The sequence below is a fragment of the Marmota flaviventris genome, chromosome 12, assembly GCF_047511675.1.
Source record: "Marmota flaviventris isolate mMarFla1 chromosome 12, mMarFla1.hap1, whole genome shotgun sequence".
Taxonomy (NCBI): domain Eukaryota; kingdom Metazoa; phylum Chordata; class Mammalia; order Rodentia; family Sciuridae; genus Marmota; species Marmota flaviventris.
In genome coordinates, this window is record NC_092509.1 from 13,963,704 (window position 1) to 13,984,463 (window position 20,760).

At 40.8% G+C, this 20,760-nt stretch overlaps 1 protein-coding gene across 1 annotated transcript in view; it reads right to left on the reverse strand.

The window, feature by feature from the left end:
* Positions 1-20,760, reverse strand: part of Heatr1 (HEAT repeat containing 1) — a 45,047-nt gene continuing 24,287 nt past the window's right edge. Inside the window, exons 25-46 of the mRNA XM_027948054.3 lie at positions 20,530-20,661; positions 18,604-18,707; positions 18,301-18,444; positions 17,454-17,572; positions 17,246-17,367; positions 15,163-15,291; positions 13,493-13,723; positions 12,467-12,593; positions 10,643-10,797; positions 9,539-9,585; positions 8,927-9,050; positions 8,212-8,352; positions 7,467-7,756; positions 6,692-6,842; positions 5,499-5,657; positions 5,238-5,372; positions 4,993-5,097; positions 4,736-4,904; positions 3,956-4,110; positions 3,103-3,261; positions 1,401-1,509; positions 1-297 (exon numbers count right to left, since the gene is read on the reverse strand). Coding sequence (XP_027803855.2) covers positions 209-297; positions 1,401-1,509; positions 3,103-3,261; positions 3,956-4,110; positions 4,736-4,904; positions 4,993-5,097; positions 5,238-5,372; positions 5,499-5,657; positions 6,692-6,842; positions 7,467-7,756; positions 8,212-8,352; positions 8,927-9,050; positions 9,539-9,585; positions 10,643-10,797; positions 12,467-12,593; positions 13,493-13,723; positions 15,163-15,291; positions 17,246-17,367; positions 17,454-17,572; positions 18,301-18,444; positions 18,604-18,707; positions 20,530-20,661 — 3,096 coding nt within the window. The 3' untranslated portion in view covers positions 1-208. The remainder of the gene's footprint in view (positions 298-1,400; positions 1,510-3,102; positions 3,262-3,955; positions 4,111-4,735; positions 4,905-4,992; positions 5,098-5,237; positions 5,373-5,498; positions 5,658-6,691; positions 6,843-7,466; positions 7,757-8,211; positions 8,353-8,926; positions 9,051-9,538; positions 9,586-10,642; positions 10,798-12,466; positions 12,594-13,492; positions 13,724-15,162; positions 15,292-17,245; positions 17,368-17,453; positions 17,573-18,300; positions 18,445-18,603; positions 18,708-20,529; positions 20,662-20,760) is intronic.

The following is a 20,760-nucleotide window of genomic DNA, read 5'->3' on the forward strand; positions in this document are numbered from 1 at the left end:
TTACATCATAAATCATTTACTCTTAACAACTATACAGCTGGGGGGGAAGCTCATGTGGCAGCATAGGCCAGGCGCGGACTTGGCAAAGCAGTCAGTAAGGTCTTTAAGTAGTCCCAGTAGGTGTGAAAGCACCAAAAGTAACATGGCACCAAACACCCCAAAATAAAAATATGAACTCTGAACACAGTTTTAAAAACCAAGGGAAGTTTCAGAAGTAGCTCTGGAGCGGCTCCCCCAGCATGACTTCCAGTTGCTGAATGGTCTTTTGGCACTGGTGTTCTACTTCCTCACATTCATCTAAAAAAATGAAATATCAAAATTAAAATCTGGGTCCATTTGTCATCCCGCCTCAGTTATCAGCCTAATTTTCAACGTCCTGTGTTATCTAGCAGTTGTTCCCTCAGAGTGGAAGAAGCGCAGGGGTGACCCAGGGCACATGGTGCACTCTCCTCTGCCTTGCCTCCCTCCTAGAGAGTGCCTGGCTGCTCAACAGAACAGAGCCTGGGAGTAGAGCAGGCACTCCCAGACCCAAAACTCAAGGAAATGCTGCTCTTAGAAGCTCACACAACCCCTCTCCAGGGGCAAGTCACAGAGCAAGATGCTCTTCTGCTTATGAGAAGCAGCGAATCACTGTGCAAGTACCGGTCCCCTTGCCCAGCATCCCTGCTTAACAGAAAGGGCTGTGAGGGAGGGGTACAACACACAAGGGTATGAGCTCCAGCTGGGACAAACCTGGCTGCATAAACCAGTTCCACCTGTCACACTGGCTTTGTTTCCACCATCAAACTACTTAGGGTCCTTACAAGCCTCTAGTTTCTTCCTTTGTAAAATAGGAACAATTCTTTACCCCACATGAGAACTGAAGATCATCTGTGTAGAGCATCTTAATACTGAGCACCAAGTGCCAGTCACCACTCAAATGGACATTCCAATTCATCCTTTTTTTTTTTAAATATTCTTTTAGTTGTAGGTGGACACAATACCTTTATTAGTTTATTTACATGTGGTGCTGAGGATCGAGCCCAGGGCCTTGCACGTGTGAGGCAAGTGCTATACCATGAGCCACAACCCCAGTCCCTCCAACACATCCCTAACGGCACTAGAGGTTTTGATACATTAACTCCACAACTCGAGACCAAATATTCAGCCATATAAATGTATGAGATTAATGATAAACAATACTGTAGTCTGTCTGAGCACAAAGAAGGGTAAAGACAGTGAGAAGTCCTGTAAATAGAAATAGCATGAGTGAGAGGTAGTGGCTGCCATTAGCCCATACTCTCACCTGGGAGCGAGGTGGAGGACTGGACCCCTGCTAACCATACATCCAAATCTCTATCAGCATTGGGCATGTTTCCACAGAATCTTACTGTAATATTTAGTAACAGTTTGGGACCTACCTTCCATCAATTCTGCTAAGAAAGGAATGGATTCTGGTAGTAAAATGATATAATTTTCCTTCAGCTTTTCAGCCAGGGCTACCACAGTAATCAAGGCAGCAAACCGGACCTGGACAGGAATAAAAAAAGAACAAAAAAATGGTTTTATTTATTGTTCACTACTATTTTACTACATTAAGATCTGTTCTGACTTGAGACAAACTCTTTTCAAACTAAGTCTTATTTTGCATTTATTTTACTTCATTATTATGCATTAATATTATTCAACTTTCATCTTAAGATTACCAGTTTAACACTTGGGGTCTGTTTTAAATATGGGTAATTGTACAAATCAGTTTTTAGAACTCTGTTTTAACACTATTGTAAATGTCTTTTTATAATATTTTTCTGTAAGAAATAATAAAATGCTACTTGCAAGCTCAAGTGTGTCACCATCTGGAGGGGAAGGGTACTGGGGACTGAACTCGGGCATTAAACCACTGCGCCACATCCCCAGACCTATTTTGTATTTTATTTAGAGACAGGGTGTGCTGAGTTGCCTAGTGCCTTGCAGTTGCTGAGGCCGGCTTTGAATTCGCCCTCCTGCCTCAGCCTCCCAAGTTGCTGGGATTATAGACATTCACCACCATACCCGGCATGTCACCAAATTTAATTGCTTTGGAGTTCTCCAGCTTGCTGGGCTGCCTGAGATGATGCCAACCTGGCAATGAAGAGTCTTGCCTTCTCTGGCAAGTGAACTCACCCACAATCACTAGCTGCAATCACCACTGCATTGTGAGAGGGGCCAGAGCACCCACATGGATTACACTCTCATCTATTAATAAAACACAGGGTCACAATGTCCTACTTCTGAAATTAAAAAAAGAAAAAGAAATAGTTTGGGTGCTTCTCATACACCTTGTCTATGACAAGGAATGGACGAAGTCACCAGGTATTATTATAATACCATTCCAGTTTGAAATAACTCATAACTAACTATATTTAGTCAGCATTTTTTGTTTTGTGCAATCAAAATTAAAGTAAATCTGATGCTGCAATGTATGTAATCTGTGACTTAAGATTTAAGGGTCCATCACAACAGGTTCCTTATGTTCACTTTCTAATTAACAGACGTTAAAAATCTGAACAAATCCTATTAATAGAAGTCTGCTTCGGTCTGATTTATCCAGTGAAGGTCTGTATGGTAATCAATTTGAGAAATGGCTATTCATTTCTAAAATGTTTGAAAGTTTCCACAGGGCATTTTAACGCCACTCCACCTGTCCATGTCATCCTGTTTCTGTTGCCAACACTTGCCCAAGAGAACTGTAAGCCTAATCTACACAGAAGAGATACTATACAATACATCTACTGCTTTAACTCAAAGGAGTATTCTACGGACAAACTGAAAGCATTTATCTCAAGAGTACAATGACATTTTAAAAACACAGATATTTAAGTCTTGCTGTTCAAGAATTTAAAATACCTAAAAAATATTTTGGTGCTCATGCCTACCACACCTGGGGAGGACGCCTATCAGTAAAAGTAAAGTTTCTAGGCTTCAATTTCCACCCAGCACAGCAGACCAGACCCTGGGTACCAGAAGACAAACTACACTGTCCCCCGCTCCAGGCCCAGATCCTAAGGCCCATGACCCTACATCAGCGCTGCTGGCATCATGGGGAATGTGCAGCTGCAGAGCTTGTTGCCCACAGCCCCTAACCTTGGGTGAGGAGTCTCTTGTCTTCAGCAGAATCTGATAGTTCAGGGGTTTCCACAGAGAGTCATCTGCCATGGCCACTGAGAACTGTGCAATGCAGGGAATCAGGTGCTTCGTCACCCGCTCCTGGAACCTCTCCTCTCCTCCAAGCCTGTTTTCCAGCTGTGAAGAGTGGGGCAAGGACTGAGCATCAAGTCTCATTTTCCTTCTACTGGAAAATGCCTGCTCTAGAATGGTATCTGGTATCTTATAATCTTAACTTTCTACAGCAAGTTTCCTATCTTCTGGAACTCAGTCTCACAACCCTCAGCACCAGCTTTCTCCTCCCAGAAGAAAACCTTGGATAGCTTTCCTGCAAGGGCAGCCACACCCTCACACCTCTGAAAAAGCCATTAAATGGCTAACACATTTTTTTTTTGGTACTGGAGATTGAACCCAGGGGTGTTCTACCAATGAGCTACATTCCCCATAGCCTTCTGAACTTTATTTTGAGACAGGATCTCAGTAAGTTGCCCAGGTTGGCCTCAAACATTTGATCCTCCTGCCTCAGTCTCCCAAGTCACTGGGGATTACAGGCATACACCATCATGCCTGTCAGTCAACACAATTTTTAATGTTAAGTAACCATGGGAAGGTGTTTTTTCTGAACAATTAAAAAGAAACACTGCACAATGAAGACCCACGAAACATCAACTTTGAAATGTCATAAAAAAGACTCCCCCACCAAAACAACAACAACAACAAAAACAAACAACCTTTTAAAAAAAGCCCTACAAGCTTCTATTTGGTGAATATAAACCTGCAGAAACTTGACAGGTGGCAGCCTCCTCAGCTAACAGGCCAGTTCTGCAGTTACCTGATCCACCAGAGGCATCATCAGGGCTTCTGCTCTCTCTTTACTAATGAAATGCTGGGTGTCGAAAAGGAAGATTTTATACAGACAGCTCAGGATAAACTGCAACAGCAAGCAGCATTTCTCAGGGTCGTGTTCCGAGTCAAAAAACGCTTCATCTGTAGACAAGGAAAGAGTAAAAATGAAAAAGACTAAACGAAAACCAAGAGAATTTCACAGTTTAATCCCCCAGGTTTAAATGTGAATCACCATCAACATAATTACAATCAGAAGAGTATTTACAAAACCATCTAGAATCATAATCAGCATGAATGTGGATCAGAATCAAATGAATGGTTTTTCAGAAGTGGAGAAACCATCTTGGAGTAAAGACTGACTCACGCTCAGTTTGGCAAGTTACCTCAACTGTCACCTTCGATTGCTTATTGGCACCAAAGAATAGAAGAATCTTAATTTTAATTTTCTCCCTCTTTTTTGGAAGGGGTTGTTGGGGGTTTAACATAGGGCCTGATGCATTCTAGGCAAGTGCTCTACTTCTAAACTCTCCCCAATTTTAATGATTTTTACAGTTACTTCCAATGACTCGTAATAATGCCTTTATTTTATTCTTTCTTCTGGGCCAAATAACACTATTCCATAATGGTAAAACAATCACTTCAATGGCTCATAACAATGAAGTAAAAACTTATCTTCCTTAGCCAAGAACTCTAGAGCCTTCAAAGCCGTGTCTTACACTATGGTATGCAGGACAAGGATGTGGACCGAAGTGAAGGAGCCACCAACCTGTTTTAGAGATGTTCACCTGGTTCAAGGTGTCAGCAAAAGGTTTCACCAAGTGGCCGGCAAACAGAGTAAAAAGCCCCTTCAGCTTCCCAGCAATGCAGTCTGCCAGGTTGTAAAATGTCAACAGCCTGTCCTTTGGGGCATCTTCTGTTTTGGCCCAATCAAACAGCTAAAACCACAACAGAAGATTAGCTGCTTCTACTCATGCCTTCACGTGTATCTGAGAAGGAAAGGGAAGAAGAGGAAGGAAGCCTCACCTTGAAAAATAGGGGTCTGAATGTAACCTCAGAGAGTTTCACAATCATGGCCACCAGACAGTCAATGATGCAACCTTCTGTTTTCCCAATTTCCTCGAGATCATCCTGAAAATGGAAGAGCTGATGATTAGCCAGGGTACTGACTTTTAAATTATTTGGCAAGTATGACTATTTGCATAGTGAGATTTTCCTTGCAACAGAGAAATGAAAACCCTAGGACTGTGAGAGAGCAGAGACCAGCTCACCTCTGAGTGTTGTGCCCGGAAGTCCAGGGCCTCTAGGAAGAAGGCAGTCAGCTGAGACTGATAGGAGGTGAGCTCTTCCTTCTTCATCACCCCAATGTGCTCTTGCAAGATGCTCATGAATGGGCCCATGTTATTCTACCACAAACAGCAAAGAGAGGTATCACTTTTATTCCTAGAACTCGGGAATTCCTCAAGTGGAAACTTAAAACATTTCAGTACCACCTCTTCCTTCTCCAGAGTCCAGTACCCAAATGATCTTACCTCCCAGTTCCTTGCAATCTGCTTGTAGGTTTTGCTGATGGCGGGCAATAAGACTCGAGGTGACAGCCTGGTGGCCAGTGTCTTTTTAAGAGATGTGAGACGGACATTAGCCTGTGAGGCAGATCCCAGTTCACTAGTGATTTTCTCCAAATGAATCACCTATGGGAATATAAAAAATAGCAACTGAGGCCATGATGGCTCTGTGTTGACAACCACACTCATACAGAAGGCTCAGTGATGACATGTGGTAAATTCAAATGCCAGGGTTTGGGAAATGTTGTTACTTCAACCATGCACAGAATTCCTTTGAGTGCCAGCTCTGAGCATCTGTAGGTAACACTGGGCAGATGCCTTGTTATTAGCAGGGGCCAGGGATGAAGGTAAACAGCAAATGCAAAACTCTGAGAACCCAGACTGATAATCTTCTTAGACAGAAATCTGGGACATGGGGAAAAGCCTGGTTCTTTTTTGCTAAAAAAATCAAGATAGCTCCTCACAACCTAGGCCCCTTCTGTGCAGTAGCTATGTTTTTTGTTTATTCATTTGTTGAAGTGCTGGAGGGAACCCAGGGACTCAACACATGCTACGTAAGTGCTCTATCACTGAGCTACACCTGCAGCTCCTGAAGTCTATTTTCAAGCCCTGACAGCACAGTATGAGAATTGGTTAACTCATGTACACCATGGTCATTAAGGTTCCTAACCTCATAAATGGCAAATGACCAACATGATAGAACAGCAATAATCAGAGGAACAAGAAAGAGGTCAATATTCTAGGGCACTTTTGATCAGAAAAGCCATTTGCCCAGTGTGTTCACAGGTACCTAACAACCTGTAAGGTTGCTATAGGAATTCCACTATGCAAAATTACTTAGGATTAAGAGTTTCACAGCAGAAACAAATAGGACACACCAGTTTCCACAAGAATTATAATAGGCAGCTCTACCTCCCAACTCCCAAGGCCTCACAGAGTGAAAAAGACCAATAAAATACATCCTGCACAGTTAAAAAAAAAAAAAAAGAGCGAGAGAGAAGAGCCCCATAAATAGTGATTCTGGTCAGCTTCATGATGAAGCAGAAAGGACGATGGAAGAGAAACAGAGGTGACACTGAAAAGGAACCAATAACAATGATTTAAGTGGCAATCCTCTGCTCTCCACCACACTACAGAGCATTTCAGTCACTACAGCTCACCTGAGACAGAATGCCTTTCAGGTAGGGGCTAATGAAGTGTGGCAGAGTCTCAACAACCTTATGCAGGGCGGCCAGGGCACTGAGCAGGCAGACCTCGCTGCAGACCAGCTCGCTGGTACTCTGCACTGCTGCCAGCAACGATGGCATCAGGCTAAAAGGAGAAAGCAAGCTTCTTAGAGAATTCCAAACAGAAAACACAGACTGGAGGATGAAGTAAGGGACAATAAGGAAAAACCCAAACTGTGCCCATTATGTCACCACATATCCCACAGATCACAAAACACTGACTACATACTTCATGTGACTGAAGTACAAGAAATCTCCTATTGTGAACAGTACAAGAGTAACTGTTAACACAACACTCTCTTTCCATTATTGAACATGCACTGCTGTGTCAGGACTGTACAAAAACTCTGGCAAGCCCTGTCCTGCGGAGGCCCTATTGGGTGGATAGGCATGCCTCTGTTTTACAGATACCAGAGCTCTAGCAGCCAGTTCCAGTCAGAGCCACAGACAGTCAGGCATGTCCAACCCCATGCAGGGTGCTCTGACCCACTTCTCTGTGAGATTCACCCTGCTTTCTAGCCACAATTGCTCAAAAGGGAGAAAGAATGGGGGGGGACAAGTAATATCACAAAGCATCTGAAGCTAAATGGCAATGTTGTATTTTTCAGTTTGAAGAAAAGATCAACTCTTTAACAAATCTACTTTATGTAATTTCTACTCAAGCCAAAAAAACTGTACTAGTTCCTGTGCCAAGTCTCCAGTGGCATACCTGGGAAGCTGAGGAATGGCCAGTGCTTCCAGGGTGGAGGCCACCTCTGCTATGCACAGAAGGGAACTTCCCACGACATTCTTGTCTTCCTTTCTTTCTGGAGCAATCAGTTTTACCGCAGTGTTCAGCACTGGCACAAAATATTCTGGATTTTCTGCACCAAAATTCTTGCATAAAAGCTTCAGGGTGTACAGAGCCGTCTGTCTGTTTATGGCTTGTTCTTCCCCTTCCTTTTTCTTACGCTGCACAATGGCCAAAAGGACTGGAACCAGTTTTAGAAAGCGGTAAACCTGAAGAAGAAGTCACAGTTCTCAAATAGTTAAAGCTTAAAATCTTTAGTTCATTTTGCATCTTCACAGCCTGAGACACTCTCAATGAAAATCTGACTGAGGGCCCCGCCTCTTGACTATACTCAAAGCAATGGTTTCCCCATCTGCTTTCTTTACTGCTAAGCAAATACATGTGCTCTCACCAACCTGATTCATATAAAGCACCCCAGGGGGAAAGGATTAAAATTATGCTAAAGCTAAGGCAGTGTGTGGTCCCTATCAAGCAATAATTCCCTTAGTCTGAATTCTGTTCTAAGAGCTCTGCAACACACCTGTGTCACTACTCGACTATCACATTTTTAAATACATATACAATACAATGTTAAATAGCACCCTGGGGAAACTTCAGGGAGTTAAATGCCGCTCTTTAATAAAGCAAGGAAAACTATACATGTCTGTAATATGGCTTCACTCACCGTTTTCCTCTTCCAGGATGTATTCTGCTGTAGCTTGTTGTTCAAAAGATCCAATGCCTTGCGGCGAACAGATGGCAGTGGATTGCCCACCAGCCCCCTAATCACAGTAATGAAGGTTTCTGTGGACAGCAAGGCATTAACCTATAGGGAAGATTACATTTAACAATCAAAAAACCTGACAAAGATCAACCAAATGAAACTTCTATTTACTGCATATCTCTGGGCATGAGGCATTTTCACACACACTTGTGCAATTTTTGCACTAACCGTTCTACTAGGACTAGTATTACTCAATTAATTAACTAAAACAAAACAAAAATCCTAATGCTAAGAATGAGTGAACTGCTCTAAACCATGTAGCCAAATAATTTAGCTAAATTTGAACAATGACCCTAATTTCAAAACCAATGTTTTACCTAATATACATATTTTAATTTTTTTCTATCTGAATAAGGTGGAACATTATTTGTCACGCAACTATTTAAAATATTCTATGGAGGCACATGTTCATATAATTGGGTAAGGTGGCATTTTTTCCCAGAAGAGTTTATTTCTAGTCATCAAGAGTCTTTTCAGGAACAATCTGAGATTCACTATATTAATAAAAGGTATTGCTAAATTCATTCTTAAAGTAAAACTTCAAGTCAAATAATTTTGTAATGACTTAAAAACCAGTGACACAACTCAATACTTACGGGGAAAAATGATAACCTACCTTATCTAACATGTCATAAGCTTTGCTAAGGAGTGCTCGCCAAAACTTCACAGTTAGTTTGTCTGCGTTTTTTTCCATGGACTGTGCTACAGCGTTGATATAGCCAAGAATAGTTTCTAGCAACCTATAAGGCACAGGAGACACAACCAACAAACAGCAGCTGAAGGCATTTACAGAACTCACATGTCTCTATCCCATGCAGAATGCCTCAATGGAAAAAGATACTTAAAATTTTGTACTGAATTATTTTAAAAATGACATGGAAGGAAAAGAAAGTAGGGATTACTGTCATAGAGAAATCCCACTAAGAAATAAACAGAGGTCTCTATCTAGAAGGACACCCTAACTCTGGCTCTGGGCCTTGGTAACTGTGTCACGGGTTTTATAACAATATCTCAGATTCTTAGGAAATACACACTAAGGGAAAGAAGCATAATATATATGACTTAGTTTCAAAGAGTTCAAAGACAAAAATGTATGCAGAGAGAATGATAAATTAAATGTGGCATAAAATGTCCATGGTCAACCTGCTATAAAGAGTGCATGAGTTCCTGTTCTAGTCTTCCAGTTTGAAATTATTTCCATATAAAAAGTGAATAAAGACAAACATACCTCTGTTCAAGTCCTTTAAAAATTTGAGGACCACCACCTTCAACCACCTACATTTTAAAGAAAGCTCCATTAGAAAACAGCATGGATAACAATAATGTCATTTGAATTAGGTTCAATAAAACTCAGGAGTACACACACAGACACCATGCTTAAATTTTCTGACATTACAATTTAATCAGGTTCAGAGCACCCTCACTGTAGACTGTGTTTAACTCTGATTTTCTTATATTCTGTTATATCTGGAAAATTTGATAAAAAGAATCAGGAAAATACAGTAGATGAGCAATACTCACTTGTCCACTACCTAATTTAATGGAATGCCAACTTGGCTAATTCATACAGAATCAGTGGAGAAGTTAAACATTATAGACAGCTGTGGTCCCCTATCCTCCTCCCCAAGATGCCACTGTCTTATCTTCTAAAACCACAAACTTATTTTGTCTGTTTATAATTTTATATAATGAAACCAGGATACACATTCTTTTGTGCCTGTCCTCTTTCTAGTCATACTGCTTCAGATTCCCAGATGGCTATGTTGTCCATCTATGCTCCCGTGTGACCACACCCGTTTACCCACTCCACAGGCAGACACCTAGGTTGCTACCAGTTCAGCTGCCGAGAACAATGCTACTGTAAACATTCTTTATTTTTAAAAATATTTTAGTTGTCAATATACCTTTATTATTTTTATTTATTTATATGTGGTGCTGAGAATCGAACCCAGTGCCTCATACATGCTAGGCAAGTGCTCCACCACTGAGCCCCAGCCCCAGCCCTATTGCAAATATTCTTGGAAACGGCTGCTGGTCCACATGTTTATACCCTGTGCTGGGAATATAGCTCTTGAGAATGAAATCACATGTTCACAGGGCTTATACACTCACCCTTGGTAGAGTGTATAACAGTTTTTTATGGTGAAGTGTAATACTTTTTCTATTATCTTTGAAGGCATACCCCTGGGTTCGATCCCCATCACCACATAAAAATATATAAATAAAGGTACTGTGTTCAACTACAACCAAAAAGATAAATTTTAATTTAAAAAACTCAGTTTCCTTAGAAATAGCAGGAGAATTTTATCATAAACTCATTCAAACACATCACCTTTTTGAGAAAACTACTGGAAGCCAGGAGCTGGGCCATGAAGGACACTGACAGAAATTTAAAATGCCGCAACTGCTTGCTAGTGTGGGTGTCGACGTTAAAAATCTGGAGCATTTCTTCTTGGGCCTTGTTAGATACTGCCTTGGGAATGGTTTCTGAAAAACAACAACAAAACTAGTGACCTCACTTATCTTCAATCTGACTGCTTGGCATACTGAACTCAAGTACAGCAGGGCGAATAGGATGCAATTTCAGAAAGGAAAAACTAGAGTTACGACACATAGCTCTTCTTCTCTCCATCAGTGAGAAGTGGAAGTGTGCCTTCCAAGAAAGTACCCCAAAGGTTCTTAATACGAAGAGATATGGAAGGCAAAAACCAAAACAACAGGATAACTGAGATAATCAAACAGGAGGCACAGACACTCCAGAGGAACCCTTCAGATGCTGGTTCTGGACAGAGCTCCTGAAATCTCAGGAGCTCTTTCATGGCAGTCCACACAGGCTGAAGGAGCCTATGAACTAACCTTAAGGCTCAGTTTTAAGTCTGAAAATGTATGTTCTAGAACTTCAAGCTTTAGATGGAAAATTTCTTACCCAGATGTATTTAGTATAAATATGCTGAGAGTACAGTGGTCAGGGGTGCTGCAGTCTGGATGGGCACAAAATAACCGAGCCGCCACGAGGCAATTGTAGGTTCAAACAGGAACTACTTTATTGCCTGAACTCTCCCTGGTGCTCTCCCTGGGAACTCTCTCCGCCCTCAACCGGGCTCCGTGAGAACTCAAGGGGAACTCAAGGGGGAGGCAGCCAGGGGTCCATATACAACTGAATACACAGCCTATTTCAATCCAGCATCATCCAGTCACAGCAATTATACACAGCTTAACTTAATTATCATCATCTTAATGGCTCCCTGGCGTCACCTCTCAACCACTCCTTCTGGTAAAATGCCAGGCGCCATTCTGACTCCGCTGTGGCTCTCAACATCTCCCCCCTTCTGTTTAATTAAACAACAAGCATGTGGCTTAGGGACCGTGCCTGTCTTAGGTTGTCCAATACTACACAGGGGATAAAATTCAGTGAAGAAGCACTTGCCTGGCATGTGCAAGGCTCTGAGTTCAATGTCCAGCACTGAAAAAAACAAACCAAACCAAACCACCCATTGTTCTAGAGAATGGTTCACAGTGAAGACTCCTCCCCAGCCATGCCACCAAGCGCAGCTCTCCAGGCTGTTTCCTGATCTGCTCCTGACAAACCTGAGTCAACCTCACCTGGTGACAAGGTCCACATTGGCCACACAGAGAGCAGTCCTGGGAGCCCTTTGGTCCTGCCTTCTAGTCCACCCTGCTGTTCTGCTGCATAGGCAGAGGACTGAGCACATCACCACATCAGTGCTGCCTTCAGCCAGCCCTACTAGTACTGCGACCAACTCTCCTCAAGACTGTTCCATGGACAACTTTAACCTTCAGGTACCACTGCTGTGCTACCTATTTTTATTATTTTCTTGCAAATTTAATGGGAATCTTGTTAGGTACAGCTAACTTACTGTCATTTGAACATAATTCATTCTGGACACAGGGGACATTCCATAGGCAACACATGCATAGCAAGGCACAGAGAACAAAAACATGTGAGGCGAGCAGAACTGCTAACCTTTTCACATAGGATTCAGGAAAGTACATGATTACATACTGAAATTAAAGATAATCAATCAATCAATCAAAAAAAAACCATAACCCTGCTAAGGACGGGCTGTGGTGGTGAGGCTGACGTGCTCTGCTACTCCCACGCAGGAGATGGCAGCGATACTGGACTTGCACTTACCCTCCTTTTCCTCTGGCAGCTTCACCAAGTACTGGAGGATGCTCATCAAGCTTTGTACCTGATGCTGGACACTAAACTCACAGCAGACTGAGATCCAAAATTCAGTATCTGCCTCTAAAATAGCATCCTGTATGGAGAGAAAGGATAAAAGTAACAGAACCGTACCTAACAAATGGAGCATGAATAACTATAAATAAGGGAACATGCTCAAAAAACATCCCTTAGCATGCAAAGTCATCCTATCTTTCCTGATGGTCATCACCAGATGAGTGAAGTTGGCGAGCTCCTTCTGTAAAAGGGCCATTCATGAGAACTGAAGAGGGCAAGGTCCCAGGATAGTCTGCACTCCAGTTTCCAGAGGAACTTCCCTCATTACTTCCATAAGGTCTAGCTCTACTCCCAGATCCATGTCTGAGATGCCATTTACAAAGCCCTGGACCTCTTGAGTTCTGACCCTGTTCATCCAAACCATCACCCAGGCCTGTGTCTTTAGTTATGGATGCTCTTCCCCTTCCTGATAAAATGCCTTCAAAGCCACGTTCCAGAGAAGGAGTCTCACTACTCCACAGCCTCACTCTGCTGGGCTTAAAATGGAACCACCCAGCATGGCACTAAACCTGTTTGTCAGATAAAGGAAACTGCCCTCAGAAGATACCTTGCTGCTACTGAAACGTTACAAGTGCCCACAGATCTGAGAGCAATTTTAAAGAATACCAAAAACATTTTTTAAAAAGGTGTTGGGTATTGTGGTGTATGTCTATAATCCAAGCTACTCGAAGAGGCTGAGGCAAGATCACAGCCTCAGCAATTTAGTAAAACCCTTACTCAAAAATAAAGAATAAAAGGGCTGAGGATATAGCTCAGTGGTAGGTTACCCCTGGGGGAGCGAGGGAGGGAGGAAGGAAGAAAAGATTCTGGGCAAACACTGTCAAATAATGCACATTAAGCATTGCCGGCCCCAAGTTTAAACAAAATCTGCATGAAACATCACCATTTTCCTTCTTACCACCCCACCGACATTCTGACCTTTTCTCCACAGGCAGCCACCAGCACTGTTTTAGTGACGTACTGTTCAAAGAGCAAGACGAGGAGAACCCAGAGGAATTTCTGTGCACCAAGAGTATCAACAAGCTGAACAAGGATGGGCAGGCGCCTGTGCTCTGGAACATGCGGCAGTGCATCCACAAACACACTGATGATTTTTACCACAATTTCTTCTACGTTTCTTGTGACTTCTGTGGAATCTCCACTATCAGACTGCAAAACAGAAAGCAAACTTGCAGTACAGAAGACCAGACTTTTGGATGTGCCCTGGAAAAGCTATCAAAAGAATTTTAATAATCAAAGATCTATCAATAAATAGTCAAGGAGTATCAGTCATATCTCAGGTACTATTTGGCCCTGAGGGGATACAGAATTTAGGATGTAACCTCTGCCCCAAGGGAGATGTATGATCTGTATGAAACAAAATGCACATGTGAAAGAGAGGAGGAAGAAGCAAATGACAAGTGCCAAATGTGTGGCACAGCCAGCCAGTCTGTGTGGGTCACCTGTGAAAACTGCACAAACACAACGCACTTATGTGGTGCTGAGAAGAAAGGGCCCAAAGCCCCCTGTTGCTTTCAGAATAAGAGAATGAAGAATAAAGAAACACTTGAAATGAACATCTCAAGACCATCTACTTCTGTCTTCAATTCCCTTCTCCATCAAATTAATCTACGTCACAATCTTTAAACACCCTGTGCACATGTCCACAAGGCCTCTTCCTTGCTACCGATGGCTCTGCCATTTTACTATGCAAATCCTATGCTTTTCTACCCATATGAATTCCACGTTTTATGGAACTTTGTTCATCCTGGCCACCGGATTTTCACCTATTCTGAACTCTTTATGATTTACTTCTTTGGCACATGTATTAATGCACATATATTTCTTTTTAGGCATGTGTTCTATATTTGCCAAATTATTAGACATAGAAAACACCAATTTAATGCCAAAATTAAAAGGAGATGGTTTGACTGTTCATCCCTGAGATGGTAAAGAGCATGAGAGGGCTGGGGATGTGGCTCAAGCGGTAGCGCGCTCGCGTGGCATGCATGGGGTGCTGGGTTCGATCCTCAGCACCACATAAAAATAAAATAAAGATGTTGTATCCACCGAAAACTAAAAAATAAATATTAAAAAATTATCTCTCTTAAAAAAAAAAAAAAAAAAAAAAAAAGAGCATGAGAAAAGATAGTAACAAGTTGGGAAGCAGAAAATTCCAGCATGAAACCACACCCTCTCACCTCAGAGGCCACTTTGCAATTCACACCCCCCCCCTCGCAGAATATGTCCGGCAAAGGCTGGATTGCATGCTAACATATCGCCACCGTAGGTCTAACAGCTCCTTTTCTTTTTTCCCACAGCATCTCTGCTGATCTACACTAGAGAGTTGTTAAACTGACATGATCTTCTAAACCAAACTCTGCCAGTACAACCTTAAGATGCTCATGCAGCACAGCAACACCAGCTGCAGCTTGTCTGATCACATCTTGGAAAGGAAATTATTTCCAAGACTGATTTTGAGCATTGCCATTCTACAGCTTACGAGCAACAATTACTTGAGCACTTCAGAAAGGTTTTTAATACCCATCATACATAACATTCAAAAAACTAGAAGCAATAATGATGATGGTGGTGTTCAGACAGTTTACCTGAATCAGTGCTGGAATAACCATCTTCACTGTCTTGCTAATAACTTGAAAACTGTATGTGTCATCTAGGCGCATGACATTGGCACCCATAAATGTAAAAATAGACATGATATTGTGTAGAACTTTATCCTGAAAGAAAACACAACTATCAACATTTTATATTTCAAGCATATCAAAGGCCAATAATTCATTACAACTAACCAATAAAAACAGAAATAATCTGGTTTAAAAATGGGCAAGGGGTTGGGGCCGTAACTCAGAGAATATACTTAGGACCTGGGTTTAATTCCTTGCACCAACAAAAATAAAATAAATAAGTAAATAAATGGGCAAAAGATATGAAACACATTTCTTCAAAATATTCAAATTGGCAAAGCATATTTGCTTATGAAAAGATGTTCAATATCATTAGTCACTAGGTAATTATAAAATCAAAATCCAAGATATGCTTCCTCACCTATTAGGATGGCTATGATAAAAAAAGACAATAACAAATTCTGGCAAGGATGTGGAAAAACTGGAATTCTCATATACTATTGGTGGATAAAATGGTGCAGCCACTTTGGAAAACAGCCCAGTAGTTCCTTAAAAAGTCAAGTTACCATATGACCCAAAAATTCTACTCCTAGGTGTGTGTCCAATAGATATGAAAACATGTCCACACAAAACCTTATATACAAACATTCATAGCAACCCCTCTGAGAGCTACAGACTTTTGTCCAAAGAAATAAAAAGTCCCACATAACAGATCTTCACATGACTTCAACAGATTAAAGCTCATGGAGAACCTTCAATTAAGACCCTCTGATTAAAGCTCTGTATGCAAAGAGTGTCAAATTCTCTAAATGATTTGCTTTATAAAGGGATGTGATTTCTTCAAATGAGGTAAGTTATAATCAAATTAACTTTATTGTTGCTGGGTAAAGCCTCCTTAGAAAATTAATGGTTAATTGGCTATTAGTTTTCAAACAACACTAGTACCACTACCTTACAGTGTGACAGGCACTGGCTGAGGGCTAACCACAAGTTACATACCAGGGTCCTCACAGCAATGTTAGGAAGGAGGTTACTATTCCAATTTCACTTTCCAAAGAAGAGAACCAAAGCTTAGTTAGCAAGATCAATCAGTTCACAGTGTCCCATCCTTAAAGAGACAGGGTAGGAGTCCCAGTAGTGCTCAAGGACCCCAAAGTCTAATGGCTTTATTTACTTATTTTGCAGTACTAGGGATTAAACCCAGGGTCTCACACATGCTAAACTAGTGCTCTACCACGGAGCCACATCCCCAGCCCTTTTTTAAATTTTTATTTTGAGACAGGATCCTAGGCTGGCCTCCAACTTGTGTTTTTCCTGCCTAAGCCTCCCGAGTTCCTGAGACTATAGGCAAGTACCACCACACCCAGCTATTTTTTGGTTTTGTTTGTTTGTTACAGTACTAGGGATCAAATCCAGGACCTCAAGCATGCTTAACAAGTACTCTACTACTGATTTATACCCCCAGCTTTGTGGCAGTAGAAGCAAATGTGACTCCATTTTGTTTTATGACTTTATCCTGTAAAACAACCATGCCAAGCAGAAGAGTCATGACTGGAACAAGATGTTCTTTTCCTTTCGCTATAGAAACCTTTAAGAACACAAAACTACCTAATGGGGTATTGTTTCTGTAACTAGGGTAACGGGGCTCTGTTTCTGTAACTGGGGTGACTAGGCTAACTGTGATTGGTTAGGCTTCCCTCCGCTTGACTGCACTGTCCCACTTTTGTAACCTGGCTTGCTTGCATTGGCTAGACCCCCTGAACATCCCTTTTTCGGTTTTCAGGCTTATAAGGAGTGCCCTTGCAATTGTTTGGGGCTGATCAGGGGAACAGCTTTATGTTCTGGTCAGCTGCCACCGGTGAGCTTCAATAAAGGCTTGATTCTATTATATGTGAGTGGTCTGGAAGTCAGTTTATGAAACCCTGGGACGAAGCTTTAACTATAACAGCTTCAGCCCAATGAATTTAAATCAATCAATAAGTGCCAACACATTCCCATGGGAGAAAAATATGTGAAGTAGCTAAAGTCTGAAGTCATCAACACTCACCGGAAATATTCCAGCAACGGTACCCAAAAGTAAAAGGGCCTGGTGATGAGTTTGAGGCATCTCTGAAAGGCGGATGCACTGAACTATCAATTCCACATTGAACTTCTCCTCATCTACAACATCTATAGCAGTGAGAAATTTAAAAATTATAAGTGGCAGATACATCTGCACTCAAAGTAGGTCAATTTTCTACCCAACCAGCACATACCTTTAGGTATCCTTCCACCATCTGGGGAGAGTTTCTGGCAGATGTTGAGCAGACAACTAAGAATTAATTGCTTGGTGTATTCCATGTTCCCCTGCTCTGGTGGTAAAGCCTCTAAACACCTTTAGGACACCCACAAGAAAAATAACAGGAAATGTAGAAGTTGCTTAATTCATTGCCACACTAATGACTACTGTCCAGAAACACATGTTTAGAAAATAATAACTAAAATAGTATATTAAAGTTTATAAATAGGATGTAAATTTATAACTTTAATTTAATACCTTTATTTTATTTATTTATTTTTATGTGGTGCTGAGGATCAAACCCAGGGCCTCACATGTGCTAGGCGAGTTTCCTACCGCTGAGCCACAACCCCAGCCCCTAATTTTTTTTTTATATAAACAGGTACTTATGTCAAATTCTCTTTCCTCCATTGTACTTCCCATTATCCTATTTGGAATCTTAGAGGCAACAATTACTTTACTCTTCACCTAACAGTACATTCCACAGTTCAGTGACATACTCTACACCTACCTACACTTAAAAAATAAAGCAGTGTCTCACTGTATCTTTAAATACAAGTCACAATAACTTGGATACAGTACTGAAAGTTAAGAAAAAAGCAGCAGTAAGGTGAGTGGCCATTTACTTCTTGACACAGGATGAAATCCATTTAGGGGCTGGCAACGAGTACTTAAACCATTTCTACAATCCTCCAAATTATGAATCTGAACCTACTTTACTGGATAGATTATCTAAAGAAAACAATGTGTTGAAAAGAGAAATGTTAAGCAAAATGGGATGAGCAACTTATTAGAACTCACAGATCAAAGTTAAATGTCATTACCTAGACAGCAAGTTAAAAAGAGTTGGTATCAATATCTGAGGGCTTTTCAGCTTCTTCTTGTGCTGCAATAATTCTAGGATGAGGGTTACTCTTTGCCAGTAAGAACCTCCAACTTCCTGAATGGATTCTGTATCTTGTGATTTTCTGGGAAACAAAGAAGACAAAAAGTTGGAAACGCAAATACCATCACTGCTAAACAAAAACTACTGTACCCAGTTATGGCAAACTGATGGGTATCACAATGGTGTCAACATGCAGAGCCTGGGAACAAGAGCATGTTCTTAATACACTCGTAGCTCTTACTTCTGCTGCATTTTTTGCCTTCTTGTTTGCTGAATTGTGCCCAAGGATTTAGCTTTATCTGGTGGTTCCAGTTCTATTCTGACTTGTTCAGCATTAATGGAAATCTGAAATATTGAAGGAAGAATGGTTGATAACATTAATTCACCATGATGAAATCAGAGGAATAAGTAATGATTAAAAGAGATATGATCAAAGTATTTATGTCCACTTTTATGTCTTTATACCAGTCTACAGCACAGCTCAAACCCCACAGGCAAACACCATTAACAATTTCTTTTGAAAATTTTCCACATACCAGTAGTTGTTTAAAGGTATACATTGTTCTGGTATCTTAAAAAATCTACTCGCATCAATATATACTTATTTCACTATATGGCATATATTTATTGTTAAAAATGTAAAGAAGTGTTTCATCTAGTGTATTTTGTAATCAAAATAATGTTTATAATGAGAAGTACAGCTGTCTTATGCTTCAGGCCATGCTTATTTTTGGTTGACATGGCATGTTTCCAATATTTCATCTACCCTCTAGTCCACGGTCTATTGAAATGGAAGCTAGAGGGATTTGGGTTAACATTTTCCTTTCAATAACCCTTCAAAATGTTGTAAGATTCTCCTTTGTGCAATAAATCTTAATTCAACCAGCACTATAATTAATTAGCACCTTAATTAGCACTATGGGGTATTCAAAGCCTGTTGAACATGTGTTATTTGTGATTCTAATTTCTCTTCACATTTGTTTGCATTAAGACTAAAATCAGACATTCTCCCATGAGAACAGTTCATCAACTGATGAGGAAGGATGACTTTCTCGATCTGTGTCTGCCCACTCTTCTGCCATCTGATGCTCCTGTGTTGTATACCCCAAGGAAAATTAGAAGCAAAGGAGGGAGCAGGTATAAACCAAAAGCAACCAACCCAGCACTAGCCAACATGAGTTCCAGTTCGATGCTCATTTTACCTGAGTTCTCTTGCTACAGGGCACTTGCTTCTGCAGGGTTTATCCTGGGTCTCAAGTTATAACCCTGCACTTGCCCTGATTATAACATTGTACCACTTCTCTAGTCCAGTGTCACTCAATTCCATATTCATCCCTTAGAACGAAAAACTAGCCACCAGATAGAGAATCATCCATACCCACTGTTTCCATGTACAAAGCCTGATATATCCTAATTAACAAGAAAGGAATAACTAAGACACACACATTCAGTCATACCCCAAGATTTTGCAGATATGGGAGAGTTCCAGAAATCTCTCTCTTTAGAAAACATTGTTGTGATATCTAAATGACATCATGTTTGGATCTTGATTAAAAAGAAGATAAATGCCAAAATGTATTTTCGTTACTACCATAAAAATATGATTATAAACTGAGTATTTAGATGACATTAAGGAACTAATATTAATTTTTCCAGGTGTAACAATGGCATTACAGTCATAAGAAATTGTTCATTTTTTAAAACAATGTATAGTAAATGTTGTTCTGAGGTCCACTATGAAATGCTTCAACAAAGAAAAAGAAAAAATTAAGTGAATACGTTAAAATTTTGAGAACTGCTAAATCTAGATACTAGGGCTTCACATACTAATTATCTAATTCCATGCATTCAAAACACAGAATTAAACAGGTAGTATTCTGCTATTAGCTAGGATTCCACATACATATGAAACCAATAAGTGAATTTTCAATTCCATGATACATGGCATAAAACTATTTAAATGGAATAACATCACCCAGATCAACATGGGAGCTACTCTTTCTCATTTCTTGAATAAAACAGAATTCACCTGTTAATGCAACTAAGATCCAACCAACACATGGACTCATCCTACCTTGTTAAAACTATAAGTATTTCAACAACAGTTAAATATGAGGTCACGTGGAAAAGACTAAACAACAGACAAGTTATAAAGTTTGGAACTTACCCCTTTAAAAACACTGCCAACAGTCTGAGCACAATGTGAGTTCTTACAATTCACCAACAGATCAAATAGCACGCACAGAAGCTTCTGCTGAACTTTTTCATCTGAAATGGCTGCAAAAAATGGCTTTGTGATCTAGCAGGGATGGGGGAAAAAAAAAAAAAACTGATCACCATCTCTAGCAGTCAGAGAAATGCAAATCAAAACCACCCTAAGATACCATCTCACTCCAGT